Here is an 18,295-nt window from a genome sequence, read left to right on the forward strand (position 1 = left end):
CAAGAAACGAGATTAACAGAGGTGCAAGATGAAGAGCTCAATTTAGCTATGCAGAGCTGGAGCTGATGGCAAGACATCCAGCAGAGAATGTCAGAGACTGGCAAGTTTCTGTGCAGTAAAGTCGCTTTCTGAGCAAGAACTCCTGAGGTATATACATTGCCAAGACACAGTGAACAAACTACACAATTGCAACACTATGAAACACTACCTGAGAGGTGTACATCTCTCTGCACAGGAGCTATAGCACCACACTGACAGAGTGGATACCCTGATCTATTACAGAAATGTTTCCTAAACGGCGTTCCGGAACCCAAGGGTTCTGTGGAAGTGAAAATAAGGGTTCCATGAGAAAATTCCATTATAGTAACATTTTATTATTTTAAAAAAATTTAAGCATTTATGAATTCTATTGAAAACAATTTTCATTTGTGTTTGCCATAAATGTCCCTGTGTAATGCCAGCTCAGCCAGAGAATGGGGACAATGATGTCACTACTCAGTGCTGCACGTACAGTCAGTGGTGCAATCTCCTGTTCTATACCACTGTAAATCCCCTTACTCACTCTCAGGGAGAGTGGATCACGTGGGTGACTAAATACGAATATACTAGCACTATGTCGGACAAAGTCGAAGCTTCTGCTGTCAAACCAGTTGTTTGTATGGGAGTGCGCAGGCAGTGCTCTTGCAAATACTTCACTTCAGTATAGTTGTGTAATTTCTTAACTATTGATCTCATGACCTTGTTTAGAATTTGTTTATCATCATCTTTACTTATCTGTGGTCTACTTTTTCATCTCCATATTTAAAACTTTTATTATGTGTTCTGCAAAATTCTTTGAGTTTAAAAGGGTCCTGTGGCCAAATAAAATTGGGAAACACTATATTACAGCATTGCAAATGGCCTCCAAAGAGGTCCCACAATGCCTGTTCTCATCCTTTACGTTCCTTTGGAATTTTGAAAATCCACTAAGCAAACAGGAAGAGAAGTATGCCGTGGTCTCACTGTATTTTTCCAGGTGACCATGGCTACTCCATGCACAAGATGAACCTCCACTTGGAGCAGTGCTGAGGTGCTAGATCTCATTAGCATTTGGGGAGAGGAGACAGTCCAGTTCCAGCTGCACTCCAGCCATAGGAATGATGGCACCTACAGACACTCTGCATGATGGGAAAAGGCCATAATCAGGATACACTACAGTGCAGGATCAAAGTGAAGGAGCTGTGGAATGCCTATCACAAGGCATAGGAGGCTAATTGCCACTCTGGTGCTGTACCCATGAACTGTAAGTACTAAAAAGAGCTGAACACGATATTCATTGGTGACCCCACCACTGCTGTGAATACCCACCTGGATACATCAGTGGCTGAGGGGCCAGTGGAGAGTGGACTAAGCCATGAGGAAATGGTGGATGGGAACCAGATGCAGAGGATGACTTGGTGTTTCAAGATGCCTGCAGCTAGGAGCTCTTCCTCTACCCTCAAGGAGACTAGCTAGTCACAGCAGTCAAAATGTAGCGAAGAGAAAATAGAAGGCATGATGCTGGTACATGCTAACTCAAATGAGAAATAGGTCCCTAGTAAATGGCTTCAGTTTTCGGAGTTGAAGAGAGTTGAGGGCAGGAGTCTTGAATAAAGCAGTTTTAGTTTTCTATTGAGCATGCAGGGAAGGATTCCTTGTGTCTGTGTAATGCACATACCACCACATGCCTAGGCAAAGTAGAGGAATAGGGTATTGGACTCCCCCACTTCATGGGAATCTGCCTCCGATCTTCACAAAAGTCTCATGGAGATACTGGGCAATCCACTGCCACAGGGTAACATCTCCACACAACTCTATCATTATGGGTGGGAGCACCATCGCAGTACACAGGTCAGGTTAGAAGCTGCAGTGTTGGAGAAGACCCTCCCTTGATTTACTGGTCATCCTCAAAAGTGAGACATTTTCCACAATGAACACTGCCTGTAGAAAATGTAGGGACATAATGATTGACAAGCCCCCCACATCCCTGACTGTCACCAAGAGCTCCATGCCCAGTTCAATGCTGGAACTTGAAGTTCTCCTGCCCCTGCAGTTATTCACCATTTTGGGGGTCCTGTGATTCAAGTGTGCTTACCTAGGATCAGCTAGTGAGCAATAGCCACCATTCACAAACTTGTTTTAAAAAGACTGATACAGAAGCACTTTAGTTTGCAGTTCACTGTAAAAGTGGTGCATTTTGGCTTCACAGATCTGACTTTGGGAGCCCAGCCTCCCTCTTTCTTACTGCTGGCTGAATGGTTGTGCAGGATCAGAATGAGACCACAGAAAAGCAGGGAGGACTTTCTGCATGATGTTATGCTGGATTCTGCAGCAGAAGAACAACTGAAAGCAGAAAGACAAGAAGAGGGACCGAAAGGAGAACAACATCAGAACAAAGCCACGGAGCAGCTCATGAACGTTATGGAGCACCAAGCAGACATGCTCTAGGTACTCACAGGACTACAAACAGAGCACTTCCTCTTCTGCAGATTAGGGATTTTAGGGTTTAATCAACTAGCCATTTAACAGACAAGATTACGCCTACAACTTAATGATATCTGTTAAATCCAGCCTCCTGGGGAGGCGTTTTCACCATGGCAGGGCAGTGAAGCCTCCTCCCTGGGAACCAGGTGGGCAAGGGCTGGCAGCCCCACTCCTGGAGAGGCTTCATTAAACTATTTATTGTAGAGCCCCCAGAGACAGAGACAGAGACAGAGACAGAGAGAGTGTGTGTGTGTGTGTGTGTGTGTGTAAGATTTTTTAGCAGCTATATGGTTACTGTATTAAACGCTTTTAAACATAAAAATGTTTGGATGTCATATACCTAGACTTTAGTAAGGCATTTGATACGGTCTCGCAGGATATTCTTATTGATAAACTAGGCAAATATAACTTAGATAGGGCCACGATAAGGTGGGTGCATAATTGGCTGGATAACCGTAGTCAGAGAGTTGTTGTTAACGGTGCTAAATCCTGCTGGAAAGGGATAACAAGTGGAGTTCCGCAAGGGTCTGTTTTGGGACCCGTACTGTTCAATATCTTCATCAACGATGTAGATATTGGGATAGAGAGTACGCTTATTAAGTTTGCAGATGATACCAAACTGGGTGAGGTTGCAACTTCTTTGGAGGATAGGGACACAATTCAAAATGACCTTAGCAAGTTAGAGAAATGGTCAGAAGTAAACAGGATGAGGTTTAATAAAGAGAAATGCAAAGTGCTCCACTTAGGAAGGAACAATCAGTTCCATACATACAAGATGGGAAGCGACTGTCTAGGAAGAAGCATGGCGGAAAGGGATCTAGGGGTCATAGTGGACCACAAGTTGAATATGAGTCAGTGTGATGCTGTTGCAAAAAAAGCAAATATGATTCTAGGTTGTATCAACAGGTGTGTTGTAAGTCATTCTGCCGCTCTACTCTGCACTAGTTAGGCCTCAGCTGGAGTACTTTACAATTAGGGGTAAATTAGAGCTTAGCAGCAGCACAGAACACTAAGAGTCTGGACTGGTGGCTATAAACAAACTTTATGGGACTGCTGGTAACTTGACCATATCCAGGATAAGTGGACAACTATAATCATGCCAGACCACAGATGCTGCCAGACGAAAGAGCGCCAAACTAGAGCCGTTCAAACTGTAATGTTATGTAGCATTTTACCTATGTGTATTATACATGGATATATTTTTAGTTAGTCTGTATGGGAGGTGAAATCATAGTTTACCAACATTTACTGACAAAAATAATTCTTCCAAACCTATTTAGAATACATTTAACTCTCAGGAATGAAGAAAGAAGGAATGACTGTTGCTTTCCAGTGACCCCTGCCAGTTAGTACAGGAACAGCATTGTGTGTCTCCAAAAGCTACTCCACCCTGCTATGTGTGTGGGAATAAACTATTGCTCCACCAAAATGAACAATGAGGCCTCTTAATTCAACTACGCTATATATCCATGCCCAATATCATTAATATTTCCTTGTTTCCCTATGCATTTGTGTAGTTATTAAACCAATTTCAACTATTGTAGAACTGAGCTTTTTCCTAAAATAGAACTAGCTCATAACGTTACATCACTGGAATAACTTTTTCGAGACATCTGTACAGTACAATTAATTTTTCCTACAAATCCACACTGAATAAGTCTTTTATGAATTCAAAGATCTCACTCAGATGACTCAAATTCACATTTTACCAGTAGTAATGTTTATATTTAGAGTAGAGTAATAATTATGTCAATACCAAAAAACACATAGAACAGAAAATCTAATTACATGGAAATTCCTTTTAAAAAAAATGAATCAGGATTTCAAATACAACATTTCTGAATAGTAGCCTCTGTTTTCCATTTTAGTTCTGAAAAGAGTTTAAGACCACCATATAGGAGCTATAGAAATAAGCCAACGCTTTTAAAAAACTAAAATAAATGTTTTCTCTCTCATATGCATGAGTTCCTGAACACCCTTGAGAAACAAAAATAAGTTTGTTGAAAAAAGGATAATCTTTTCCAATGAACTGTAGAGTAAGTAGCAAAACAAGGCAGTTCACTGGAGCCCACCAAAGCTGCAGGAAAAGTTAAATATATACAGCTCATCACAAACAGACACATATATATACACTGGAAACAAAACAAAAAAACCCCAACAGATTTAGAGCATTAATGAGCTGCAATACATAATGAAAATATATCCTATATTTAGCAATTGTATTAAATGCCACTAAAAATGGTGTCTTTTCACATAGTGGGATTAACAGATTGTTTCAAGTAGAACATTTCCTATTGATATAGCCATCTTCTTTCTAGAATCAACAAAAAAGCAAACCGGAGAAGACTCAGGACACATTCCAAACCATTCAGGTGCAATACTAAAAAGGTGTTGGCATGTCACTAATACTTCATACTTGTTTCAACCATCTTTCATCAAAGGACCTCAAAACACTTTACAAACATTCAACCTAAACTCACAATGCTCTTTGGAGGTAAGTCATAGTATAGATAGATATTGAAGGACCAGAAAGGTTAAGTGACTCACTCAAGGTCACATAGCAAGATGCTGGCAGAGTTTAGACTAAAACCAGAAATCTCAACTCTGCATTAATTTTTCAAGCATCCAAAAGTATACTAGGCACCTGACAAAACAAATGAAAACAGTCTTGAGGCATCTCATCTGAAGATGTGGGGTTTACCCACGAGGATATCATATATATAGTTTTGTTAGTCTCTATGGTGCCACGTACCACTCATTTTTAAAAGTTACAGACTAACACAGCTGCCCTTCTGAGAATTTGAGACTAAAGAGCACACAGACTAAAAATGTACACAATTCATTAAGGGAGGGAGGGTCATGGAAAAACAGCAAGGAGAGAACAAAAATAAGGCAGGTACACAATTTGGCATATTTGTCATTTAGCTCATTTCCATTCCCCATCTCATAGGAAAGAGGGATCAGAAGGCGTTTGAGAGAGAACTCTTAGTGTGGCAAAGGAGGTGGCCTGGCTAACAATTTCTGAGGGAGATTCAAGCAGAAGGACTGCTTGGAACAGAGGGGCTGTCAGTGTTGGGGCAAAGAGGATACAGAAAGCAGAGATTTAAAACAAAACAAAACAAAAAACAGGCAAATGAATGCAAAGAAAGAATATGAAAGGAAATCAGGTTAGATGAAAAATACAGATTGTATGATACAGGGCCTTGAAACAAACAAGTAAATGTGATTCCCATCACCTGCTCCAGCTACTGAACCAAGTTCACCCTCTCCCCCAAAAACGCAGGTTATTCATTACAGCCTTAACTTTGGGCTTTTCACATAGCACCCATGAATAAGGAACTGCCCCTTGAAAAATGTAAGACTACACCCTATTAACCGAAAGGCTACTCCCACCCATTACAGCCTAGTAAGGTCCAGTGACAACAGCTCCAGCCCCTCATTGTCCCCTCCCCAGCTGTCAGTCCGATTGCTCCCCCTCCTCATGCCGCCTGCTGCCAGTCCCGATTGCTCCGCCTCCCCATGCCGCCTGCTGCCCCCTCCCGCGGTTACCAGCCCCCTCATTGCCCCCCTTCTCTCCTCATTCCTTCCCCGTTTGTGGAAACAGCTCTTCCCACCCACCCGCTCATCCTCTCCCCCCCCCAATAAAGCCTGAGCCCCCTTCCCCCCATAGACAATCACCTTATCCCTCCCCCCAATATGCGGAGGAGCCACAGCCAGTCCAGCTCCCCGCACCACGCGGGGCGCGCAAACTCCTCTGCCCCTCTCCGCCCGTCTGGGAGGAGGTTGTTCCTCTACCCCCCAGCCCGGTAGCCGTTGGGGGTTCGAACCTTACCGGTTACCCGGCGCCGCGATGGGGCGGCAGCGAGCAGAGCGCGACGCACACGACAGCAGCTGTGCTGGGGGTAACGAAAGGCAACAGCTGTGAGGAAGCGCGAGCTCGATAACAGGCAGCGCCGCGGCGGCAGCAACAGCGCGCGGCCAGGACAGAGAGGCGGAGACAGCGCGCGGCCGGGACAGAGGGATGGAATAAAGGGCCGCGCTTCAGACGATGCTCCGCCTTAGCCCAAAAAAGGAACTAGGGAGCTACGTCATCACAACCATCTTCCATCAGAATCGAACCGACCTCCCGCCCTTTAGACGGCATGGCGAGGGGCGAGCGCCGCATTTGACGGGCGGATGCCTTAGCCAATGGGAAAGGGGGTGGGAAGGGACGTCTCTGGCACAATAGGAGTCGCTGATTTGAGACTATGCCCTGATTGACGTCCCTGTCCCTGAATTGGAGAAGGGGAAAAAAGGGCGAGCTAGCCATCCCTTATACCCAATGGCAACGGAGCGAAGGTGGGGCTCAATTTGATGGGCAGCTGTCCTACCTAATAGGTGAGGTGCGAGGACTTGATGGGCTTCTCTGCTGCCCAATGGGCGTGGATCAGTCTGTCCCTGCAGCTCGAGGTGGGCTAGCCAATGGGCCCGCCGCGGAGATGGTCTGCGTGTCTGCCTCCCTCTTTCTTCCCTATGAGGGGTCCCCTCCTCTGTGGCCCTGTCCCGGTTGCTGGCTGAGCCTCTCCTCGCAGCGCGTGTGGGGGGCAGTGACGTCATGAGCCGAGACCCTGCGAAGGGAGCAGGACGGCTCTGGCCTCGGTCGCGGGGTGAGGCGGCTGCTGCGCAGGGCGGCCGAGCCTGCCTGGTAGGTACAAGGAGTGGGGGCGGGATGAGCAGCTTCTCGTCTCCCGGGTGCGGGTTCCCTAGCGGGGGGGCGGGGCCAGCTGCTGTTGCGGGGGCCGAACCCTTAGTGGATGCCTGGCGCGGGCCTGCACAAGCCGGGCGCTGTGGGGCCCCGCCGCAGGGTGCGGCCGCTTGGCTGTAGGAGCCCGGCTGCGCGAGGGGTCGGGAGCAGCGGTAGCTGCACGGGGACCTGCTGACCCGGCTACGGCGGCGCTGAGCGAGTCGGTGGTTGGCAGGTTCAGGGCCCACTTCACAGTCAGCTGAACATCGAGCTACTCGCCTGTCAAAACAAGCCGATCACTAAGGCTACGTCTAGACTGCAAGCCTCTTTCGAAAGAGCGCGTCTAGACTGCACGCGGAATTTCGGAAAAGCAAGCCGCTTTTTCGAAAGAAAGCACCCAGTGAGTCTGGATGCTCTCTTTCTAAAAAGCCTGTTTGCTGTCAAGAGCACTTTCGAAAGAAGGCGTTCTTCCTCGTGGAATTAGGTTTTACCACCGTCGAAAGAAAAGCCGCGTTCTTCCGATTTAATTTCGAAAGAACGCGGCTGTAGTCTAGACGCGGGTGAAGTTTTTTCGAAAAAAGGCTACTTTTTTCGAAAAAAACCCTGAGTCTGGACACAGCCTAAGACACCCCTTCCCCCCCCCCCCCCCAGCGCTCTGGGTGACTAGATCCCCTCTCCTCCCTCCTGACCCCCCGCGTGCAGTCTGCCTTCTGGTGGGTCTGCTGTGCACCCTGGACTCTCTCCCTCTTGCTCTGCTTCCTGTGAACGCACCACAAATTAAAAAGAAGCAACAAGCCAAAATAATCTGCAAGCGAAAAACTAGTCCACCCACAAGCTGCAACCCAACCAAGCCCAATTTCTGTATTTTTGATGCGGATTTGGCACCCCTGACTTGCACTTGAGAAGTCTCTATCAGTGACTCACCAGCACCTTCCGTCAGGGCAGAACCCTGCTGACACAGAAGAAAGGAATACAGCTATTGCCTGCTCCAAGTAGTCACCCTGGTTGGGGAACAGATCACAGCAACCTGAGTTGCTATCCTGCTGAGGCTTTCATGATGTCAAAATTCAGCTATGAATTCCAGATCACTGATGCTTCTAATTGGCCCAGCCTAACTGCAGGAAACACTTCTAGGTTTAGGGTTTGCCTACACATGAAACTTGTAGTGGCATAGCTATGTCACAGGGGCGTGGGGGAAAAACACTGACATAACCCTCACTGTTCATGTATTCATCAACAGAAATATTTGTCCATCAGCATAACCAGCATCATTCAGGGAGATGGTATTCCCTACCCTGAGTACTGCTATTAGCTATGTCCAGTATTCCCTGTAAGCTGTGTGCTTGTGCTGCTGCTCCAGAGAAATTAAAATGCTGCCCAGCTCATTAGCAGGATGCCCACAGCTGGGTTTTGTGTTTCTATCAGTGGTGTACATTCACACGTGTCTCAGTGCACATAAAATTATTCTGCACATAGATGGAAAAAATCCACACATATAATCAAGTCAAGATCATTGGTCATTAGCGGGGCTCGCTGAGCTGCGACAAGCCCCGCTCACCAGCCGCGCAGTTCTGCGCTCTGCGCATGCGCAGATCATTCTGCACATGCGCAGATTGCTCTGCGCCAGCTCTTCTGGGACGTAATCTACTCGCCTGTGGCGAGTAGATTACACTCTTTGTCGAGCCCTGGTCATTAGAGGGAACATTGGCTATGTCTATATCTCTAAGGCAGCAATTGATCCAGCAGGGATTGATTTATTGTGTCTAGTATAGACACCAGTCTCTCTCCTGTGGACAGCAGAGTGTGTGTAGTTGACATACCACAGTGAAAACACTGTAGTAAGTAGATCTAAGTATGTGAACTTATTCATACACATATGTTATTCATATAGCTGAAGTTGCATAACTTACTGATGAAGTAGGGTGCGTAAGCCCAGAGAGTAAGGGTTTATTGACCTTCAGAGTTAAGCTAATTTGGAATATGGCGTTTAGGGAGAGTAAAAGCACTGACTAAACCAGTTAAATTCCTTTATTCAAAGTCCCAAAAAACAAGGCAACTGACAATAGCTTGTTTCTGAGAGCAGTGAACAACAACTGTATACTATACAAAAACACAGCAGAAGGTGGCATTTCTTTCCACCTGGATAATTACTTGGAGCTAATGAATGACCATAGATTTTTTTCCCCTAAAAACATAAATGTTTATTTTTAAGTGAGGAGAAAAAAACATTTTAGCATAGTAAGATAGATATGTGGGTAAAGTTATTCATAACGTAAAATGCCCAGGGATTTCTTCAGGGGTTCTAAAATGGGTCGGGAAACCTGCTTTGCATCCAGCATTTATAATGATACTAAATGTGTGTGTGGGTGGGAGGGTTCACACAGTGTTGCTAAATGAAGGGTCACCATCAGTGTTCTTGCTAAACTTTTCCATTTATGTGCAGATTTTTTCCATCCATGTGCAAAATAAATGTTTATGTGCACTGTGGCGGGAGCAAATGTTCACTACCAGTAGAAACAAAATACCTAGCTGTGGGCACTCTCCTAATCAGCTGGGCAGCATCTGAATAATTCCTGGCCGCCAGTACAAAAGTATGAAAACTACTGAACTAGTAAAAGAAAACTGGTCAGGTCAATCGTTGTTAACGTTCAGTGTTACATGAATGAGGTTGTTCCTTGAAGTGGAACATTGTTTTAGGATACCTTGTTCTTTTAAAGGTGAGTAGAACAGTATGTTTGTTTAAAATCTGTTTTTAAGAATCCAAAACATTAATATACTACATAGTTTAAGAATTACCAACATATTAACCTTTTCTTACCTGCCGAATTCTATGTTCAGATTCTACCCATGCATCAGTATTTCCACTAAAACATGACTTGCATGCAAAATTTTGACTTCAAGAAGCCTAAAAGAGCAGACAAGGGGTTTTTTTTTCTTCATTCTTTTGATCATCCCTATATGGAAGGATCTTCCATGCTTGATTTTCTACTCTGCCTTTTTCTGTGGCAGAGTCCCTACAAGAGGGCATTCCCTTATAACACAGTTCCTTTGGAACCATCCTGCCAGGTGCTGAGGGCCAGTGGTGGAGCAGAGATAGCGGCTTCTACAAAATCGCTTGGGATCTGGTAAGTTTGACATTAGTCTCGCTGGGGTAAACGATGTATCCATTTACAAGATACAGTGAGGAAACCTCTAAAGAATTCTAGTAGAGATTTACATTTAAAGAAAAAAATCCTCTTCCATAGTTTAACATGGTTTGGGGAAGGGAAGAAAAGGATGAGATGGATGAGCTAATCCCTTCTTTTTAGGTCACCATTTTTATGGAGGGAACCTATCCATTTGGTATATCTAAGAGTTTTGGCTCATACCTCTCTTGTTAAGGATTGCTTATCTCAAGGACATAATGAAACTACCAGTTTTTGTTCACACTTTTCTGTCCTTTTCTTTCCAGTAAATTTTGCTCATAATTTCTCAATGGGGGAAATGGAGCCCTTTTGAAACACTGAGGCTGTGTCTAGACTCGCAAGTTTTTCTGCAAAATCAGATGATTTTGCGGAAAAACTTGCCAGCTGTCTACACTGGCCACTTGAATTTCCGCAAGAACACTGATGAACTCATGTAAGATCGTCAATGTTCTTGCAGAAATACTATGCTGCTCCCATTCGGGCAAAAGCCCTCTTGCGCAAATCATTTGCGCAAGAGAGCCAGTGTAAACAGCACAGTACTGTTTTCCGCAAAAAAGCCTCGATTGCAAAAATGGCGATCAGGGCTTTTTTGCGGAAAACCGGGTTTAGACTGGCCGTGGACGCTTTTCCGCAAAAAGTGCTTTTGCGGATAAGCGTCCTGCCAATCTAGATGCAATTTTCTGCAAATGCTTTTAATGGAAAACTTTTCTGTTAAAAGCATTTCCGGAAAATCATGCCAGTCTAGACGTAGCCTGAGTATATAAATTAATTGGGTCTGTTCTCATTGTCTGAATTGAATATAATCAAGTCAAGATCGTTGGTCATTAGATAACTTCCAGTCCAGTGATTAACTAATCTGTATCTGTGTGGTCCAAAGTAGGTCTTGTGTTTGTATTACTATTAGCTTCACAAGACCCCCAATTCATGCCTCACAAATTAAAGATCTGCAAAACAAACATTTTTTCCACACATTAAACAAGCATAAAAGGAGTAATTTAGGTTGTTCTTACACTTTCCTGTTTTGATTTGGTGGTCTGTAACAGATCTCCCCATTACCCTCTCCTGGATTTTTAGTTAGCACAGTGATCTATAACAGGAAAATAGGTAATGGTTTCACCATCCTTCCTAAACAGGCAGTGATTTTGACATTCCAGACCTGTGATTTGTCCCATCAGTTTCATTAAAGTAAATAATTTTCTATCCACTGAGAATTTTCCATTCCTCTGGTTTGTTACCCATATTTCTAACATTGTTAAATGATTCAATTTCTTCTCTTCATATGCTTTTCCACATCTGTTCAGTGTTTTTGGGATGTGCTGAATTTGTGTTTATACAACATTTGCCTCTTCCACTATCACCTTTTTATTAGATTAATGCTCGCCATATGATTTCTGCTGGTCTCCAGCTGCAAATTTTAGCTCCCATCCCACTCCTGCCTGTGATATGCAGCTGGCCATCTCTTTGGTAGCATCTTCTCTCCCACTGGTATGCAGCCTACTGTTTTGCAAAACATCCAGTGTCACACTGGTAGTGCAGACAGCCATTTATCTCCTTCAGCCTTCTGTTCATGGGACCAGAACAGAAAGATCTAAGAGACTATCACTTGGTCGTTTATCTTTTTCAGCGCTCTTCAAAAACTAAGATTTTTTTTTTAATCTGTGTAGTTCCATGTGATGCTGAGTCATTGGTTCTAATGTGGTTTCATCAGCACTGGAGACATGCCAAATACTTCAGAATCCTGTCCAGTCATACAGTTGCATGTCAAATTTTCGCTCCAGGGAGACAACACACCATCCTGTTATCCTCCTGTCCCTTGCTGAGTTCTCTTTCCCATATTAATATGCAATCATCAATTATAATTGTTTACATTTTTAGGATGCTCGAAGAACCTGTCACATGGTAAAAAGCTACCAAACTGTAAGGATGACCACCAGCTGTGTCCTCTAAAGCAGGAGTGGGGAACTTTTTGGGGGGTCATGAGCCACAGATACACTGAAAAATCAGCGGGGGGGGGGCCCACACAAGTGAGAAGCAAAAAACCCAAAAACCCAAACTCTCACTGATGTGGCCCCCTGACTGAGAAAGACACTCCCCACATTACCATCACACACCAGAGCCATGGACGGCTCATGTCCCCTCTTCCCCCCCCCCCCCGAAGCTTTCTATACCATTTCACCAAAAGTAGAATTCCTCAGTAGTTGACTCATTGTTTATCTGATAACAATTTGATAATTCTAGCCAGGGTGATTGCCCCCTAGCTCTCTGTCACAAGTGGTCAGTTTCTTGAATTTCTTTTTAAATATTTTATTGCCAATCCTTCCCCTTATAGTGTTAGTGGCAATAATGGCTGAATCTGTTATCCACAAAGTAATTGCCTTGGATGATGTGCATTTATGAAACTAGCACTTCCAGACCATATCTCCATGATAGTACCCTCACCAGCTAGTCAGTCTTCTTGTTTTATCCCTTGATAACAGCTTGTGTCATTTATCCCTTTTTGTGGAAATTTGGACTCAGAGTACGTGAGACATATTTTCAGTAAACAGTGGTTCGCTACATTCGAATTGATGAAAATAGCTTTTTCTGACTCAATGTCATAGGTTTGACTTCAAGAAATTACCACCCGAAAGTAGGGATGTTAGCGATTAGTCAGCCATAACTATCCAATAAGCATATGCTTGACTATTTGCTTTCCCACTCCCCCTTGATGCCTCTATCTGAGAGAGACAGTAAGGGGGCAGCAGGAGCTGGTTTAAAAGCCGGGTCCTCCCAGCACAGTGTCTGTGGGAGGAGGCAGGGTCTCAGTGGGGAACTGGTGGCGCTTCCACCTTTGAAATGTAGCAAGAGCAGGGCTCTTGTAGATTTCAAAAGCAAAAGCACAGCGGGAGTAGGGGGCGAGCGGGGGACTCAAGCAGTCCTCCACTAGCCCTGTGCTCCCTGCTTTTGAAATGTACAAGAGCCCCAGAGGGCTTACATGACAGTTCTTGAACATTGCAAAAGCAAGGAGTGCGGGGCCAACGGGACTGCTTGTGTCCTCTGCTGGCTCCATACTCCCCGCGTTGCTTCTGCCTTTGAGAGCTGGCAGGGCTCTTGCTACTTATCAACTAATCAAATAGTGGATGCAGATTGCATCCGCTATTCGATTAGTTGATTAATCTAAATTTAATATCCATACCTGACAGAGGGTTTGAAGAGAGAATCAGAATACTAGAAATGGAAGGGACCTCAAGAGATCAAGTCCAGTCCGCTGCCCTTGAAGGAAGCAGAAAAAGCTGTATGACCATGGATCTGAAATATATATCTGAAGGTGTCGGTACGAGGGGTTCGGTATTCATGAAAACACTTTCTTTTTTGCTTTGAAATCGGGTCTGTAATATTGTTGGTGGTCATATACAAGGCTCCCTTAGTACTCCAGCTCTTGTGATGGCAAGTTAAAATAATTAACTGGAGCTATGAATAAGGAGCAAAATAAACTTATATGGTAATTGGGACCTATTTGTGCTTTCATATCATATCCAGTTCAGTGGGCATTGGTCTTTGACTTCCCTTCAAACACTACAGTAATGCAACTGATGTTAGAGACAACACTAACTGCAATGTTCTGGGTGCCTGTTGGATTAAATTATCACAAAAAAAGTCCTTAACCTTTATTGGCTTCCCTTAAATTATTCAGTCTGAGCAGCAGTTTGCAGTTAAGTTAGTGTCTTTGCTATCTTGTGTTTACTCTGCATTTTACTCCTTTGATGATAAAAACGTCTCTTCAAAAGCAGCATTCATTTTCAGGATGTTTCAGAGAGGTAGTCTGTTTCAGCAAAAACGAATCCAGTGGCACCTTAAAAACTAACCACGTTTATCAGGGCATAAGTAAGGCATCTGATGAAATGAGCTGTAACTCATGAAAGTTTATGCCCTATACATCTGTTAGTCTTTAAAGTGCCAAACTGGACTCTTTGTCATTTTAGAGAAGTTTGCATACAATTTTTGCTTTGGCCACAACTAAGGAACTCAACACCTTTTTGTATGTCATAGTCCTGGAAAAAGTATTGATAATGTGTTTAGCCTTGTGCAAACAAATAAATAGGGTTTCTGCTTTGAAGAGACCACTGTCTAGAGAGATTCACAAAGACAGGCTACACAGAGAATTCCAAAGTTAAGGATAAGTTAGCATTAAGACTGCTATAGTTTAACTGTAAATTGTGGCATTTGCTCTCCAGAATGTGTTTTGTTGGGAATGTGAGAGCATGGGGGCTTGGATAATTGGCTTGCAAGAAGTATTGATATGCCATTTTTTACTTTTTTTTCTTGTCTTAGATTGCTGCTGACACGTGGGGGGAAACTCCCTATCAAAGCTGTTTAAATGAGAATGTCCCTGGCGCAGAGAGTGCTGCTTACATGGCTTTTCACATTACTCTTCCTGATCATGTTGGTGTTAAAACTGGATGAGAAAGCACCGTGGAACTGGTTTCTTATATTTATTCCAGTCTGGATATTTGATACTATCCTTCTCGTTATGCTAATTGTAAAAATGGCTGGACGATGCAAGTCTGGTTATGACCCTCGCAATGGTTCTCAAAACATAAAGAAAAAGGCCTGGTACCTCATCGCAATGCTGCTTAAATTAGCTTTCTGCCTTGTCCTTTGTGCTAAACTGGAACAGTTTACTGAAATGAAACTAGTGTATGTCTTTATCCCATTATGGGCCTTGCTCGCTGGGGGAATAATTGAGCTTGGATATAACATCTTCCGTGCACGAAGAGACTAAATTGTAACAAAACTTTTTCAAATGACCAGTATCAAATAACTAAGTCATCCTATCTTGGTACACTCTTAAACTTCACACACAAACTTCAAATAATAAATGTCACTTTGAAATTTTGATTTAAGATAGGCTGGGATTAAAGTGAATTTTTCAGTTCCTTAGAACTTTCACAAATATTCTGATGTAAATAAAAGAGATTTGACTTCATGCGTTTCTAACATGATTTAATTTTTTTTTAAACAGAATTCATATATTTTTAAGGTAGAGCTGTACCACCTCACAAAACTACATTCCATTCTTAAAAGTGCAATCTGTTTAATTTCTGGGAGGAGGATTTAGTTTTCCAATACACATTGTATTATCAGTTCCAGGAAGCTAATTACAATAGTTCTAATACAGTTTTCTATAGTGTGTGCAATTTTTGGAGCATTTATTACAGCTAAAAGTAATTAAATGGGATTGATAGCTCTGCCTGTTACAATTGCCTGACACTTCATGGAAGATGCTGTTTTTCTGTAATGTATAACTATGCCGTATTAACAGTTCAAGGCTGAAATTTTCTGAGGGGTAGGTGCCTTAATGATTTTTTTTAAAATTAATTTTGGCTAATATGGTTCAGACATTTCTGAGACTGGGGTTTTCTTTCAAAAATTCTTGCGCTCCTGGATTTTGGAGCAAGGAATTGGAAATAGGGGAGGGAATTATTTGTGTCAGAGCCATACCTTTTTCCATTCTCCATGACCATCTGCACAAATCTGGGTAAGTTATAAGCCGGGGGGGGGAGGATTTCCTATGTTCAGTAGAGGCTTAAGCTAAAACACTTAGATTCAGTTCCCACTCAGTCCTCTCGCAGTTCTTAATGCTGTCTGAAATATTCATGTACCAGCCTCACAAAGCTAGGACAACAAGGGTGAACTTTCCCATTAATGGCTGCTCTAGGGCTCAGGATGGGAAATAACGCATGGGAGCTTATCTCTTCTGTGCTAACAGTGACCTCCCTGCAGGCACCAAAGCAGCATAGAGGAAGCTATGTGATGCACATGCAGAGGGGACCCAAGTCTAGAAAATTGTGGAATTAGAGTGGTGAAAATCAGCCTGTTTAGCTAAGGAGGCTAGGTCTGTAACTTAGCAGGGAACTGGGGGAAGGAGAGACAAACTAGGAGTTAGGAGTGATGAGGATGCTGAAATTATATGACACCTAGGGAGATAGATTAACCAGGGAACCAGTGGGGATGTGGAATGCTAGTGTATGGGTTTAGGGAGTATGTGGCTGACAACCGAGTGGGAAGAAAAACAGGGAATGGGAGAGAACTGGGAATGTGCAAGGAAATGGAGAAAAACCCTGAAGAGTGAAGAATAAAACTGAGGAAACAGAGACAAAAGGCCAGTGGTGTGGTAGATACCTGATCAGTTAGGGGAGACAGGTAAAAGAAATCAAGCTGCTCATTGCCTGGAATGGAACCCAAGATCCAAATTTCTCACCATTATTTGTCAGCAAATGTTTGAGATAACTACTGGTAAAATGTCATCCTCTGAGAGGTGATCCACCAAGGGTTTGTCTACACTGCAGGGTTTTTGCACAAGAAACCTTTTGCGGAAGAGTTCTTATGCAAAAACTTCTTGCGCAAAAACACGTCCAGACCTCAAAGCGCATCGCAAAAGCGATGTGCTTTTGCGCAAGAGAGTGTCCACACTGCATGGACACTCAACACAAGAAAGCTCTGAAGGCCATTCTACACATAGCCTGGACCTAGAAAATAAGAACTTCTTACTGCTATCTGTTACTTTCTCTAGTGGCAGAGGTTTGTATGGTGGACATAAAGATCTCTGTCCCGGATGCTGAGCCATGTAGTTTTTAGTAGTATGCCTCATGATGGGATTTGTTTTTTTCAGTTTGTTTACTTAGAAAATTAAATACAAAATACACTAAAAACATAGAAAGGTACAAAGTCAAGCACTCAAAAATTAGGAAGGGCTGCAATTAAGATTTCCATAAAATCTTATTTCAGCCCCTTTTTGCATGTGTCACAGATCATAGGCAGCTGGCTTTTAGTTCATGCCATAGAGGCTCAGACACTAAGCTCCAGAGCTCTTACGTTCCGCCTGCAGGTGTTAGAAGTGGGGACTTGTCTGGGATTTCAGCTGGAAAGTCTCTGAAGCTTGGGACATGCTTCCTCAGTTTGAGGAAGTATGTAATCCATGTACCTTCTGTGTGTGATGTACTCTCCTATCTAGTGCCACCAAGCCCACTCACAGAATAACAAGTCTGCTCTATGGCCTTAGCTAATAGTTCATACACTAAGTTGCAGTGGTCCCAGGTTCAATTTAGGCAGAGAGCATTACACTAAGGTGCCAAATTCCCCTTGCCCGAACTCTACCTGATGTGTGAGTTCTCTCCTTTACCTCTTCAACGTGCGGATTAGAAATAGCCTTATATGCCACAACTATATGCTACAAACTTTGGTTAAGTCAGGTTATAGTGGCATATAGCCATTGACGTTTATATAGCATTAGGCTGTGTCTACACTGGCGCGATCTTGCGCCAAAGCGGCTGCTCTTGCGCAAAAACTTGCTGCCTGTCTACACTGGCCGAGTGTTCTTGCACAAATAAACTGATGTTCTACTGTATAAAATCAGGGCTTCTTGCACAAGAACTATGATGCTCTCGCTCAGGAATAAGCCCTCTTGCGCAACTGTTCTTGCGCAAGAGGTCAGTGTAGACAGCCAACGTGAATTTCTTGCGCAAGAAAGCACTGTGGTTAAAATGGCCATCAGAGCTTTCTTGTGCAAGAGAGCGTCTACACTGGCATGGATGCTCTTGCGCGAAAGCACATGCCAGTATAGACGCTCTCTTCTGGAAGAGTTTTTGCAAAGAACTCTTCCGCAAAAGAGTTCTTGCGCAAGAAGCTGCCAGTGTAGACGTAGCCTTAGGGTATACCTGGCTGCTTATATCAGCACTGTGCATACCAGGAGCATTTGTGCTGATGTAAAGGATGGTTCACCTTGGGTAGGTATCCCAGTGTGCCATGCACTACTGTCCAGCGAAATGCATTTTGGAATATTTCTACAACGTTTTGAGAGACAGTAATGACTTGCCCAGGTATCTCTGAGCAAGGGTTCTGGTTT

At 43.7% G+C, this 18,295-nt stretch overlaps 2 protein-coding genes across 9 annotated transcripts in view; one reads left to right on the forward strand and one right to left on the reverse strand.

Moving 5' to 3' along the window:
• The window catches only part of PHTF2 (putative homeodomain transcription factor 2), a 132,335-nt gene extending 125,324 nt beyond the window's left edge, over positions 1-7,011 (reverse strand). For 2 of the 5 annotated variants that reach the window (XM_075926646.2, XM_075926619.2), the window contains exon 1: positions 6,335-6,818. The gene's annotated coding sequence lies outside the window, so the exon portion shown is untranslated. Of the gene's footprint in view, positions 1-6,180; positions 6,306-6,334; positions 6,819-6,872 lie in introns of those variants that run through there. The other 3 variants (XM_006117154.5, XM_075926638.2, XM_075926631.2) reach the window with 3 other exon arrangements.
• Positions 7,012-7,040: 29 nt separating this feature from the next.
• Positions 7,041-15,376, forward strand: TMEM60 (transmembrane protein 60). Of its 4 annotated transcripts, none has more exons than XM_075926666.2 (4): positions 7,041-7,186; positions 10,235-10,350; positions 13,593-13,723; positions 14,722-15,376. In XM_075926666.2, exon 4 carries the CDS (start codon positions 14,768-14,770, stop codon positions 15,170-15,172), a length of 405 nt encoding a protein of 134 aa, XP_075782781.1. In that variant the 5' UTR covers positions 7,041-7,186; positions 10,235-10,350; positions 13,593-13,723; positions 14,722-14,767; the 3' UTR covers positions 15,173-15,376. The 4 variants fall into 4 exon arrangements, with proteins under 4 accessions (XP_075782781.1, XP_075782770.1, XP_075782775.1 ...); XM_075926660.2 differs by having other exon boundaries at positions 7,042-7,186; positions 10,292-10,350; XM_075926655.2 differs by lacking the exon at positions 13,593-13,723.
• The last annotated feature ends 2,919 nt before the right edge of the window (positions 15,377-18,295 follow it).

Source organism: Pelodiscus sinensis, chromosome 1 (assembly GCF_052426305.1).
Source record: "Pelodiscus sinensis isolate ZL-2025 chromosome 1, ASM5242630v1, whole genome shotgun sequence".
NCBI classification, from domain to species: Eukaryota; Metazoa; Chordata; order Testudines; family Trionychidae; genus Pelodiscus; species Pelodiscus sinensis.

What these genes read in the sequence shown, in the direction of transcription:
- TMEM60 (XM_075926666.2), top strand. Translation starts at nt 14,768, where the DNA reads ATGAGAATGTCCCTGGCGCAGAGAGTGCTGCTTACATGGCTTTTCACA.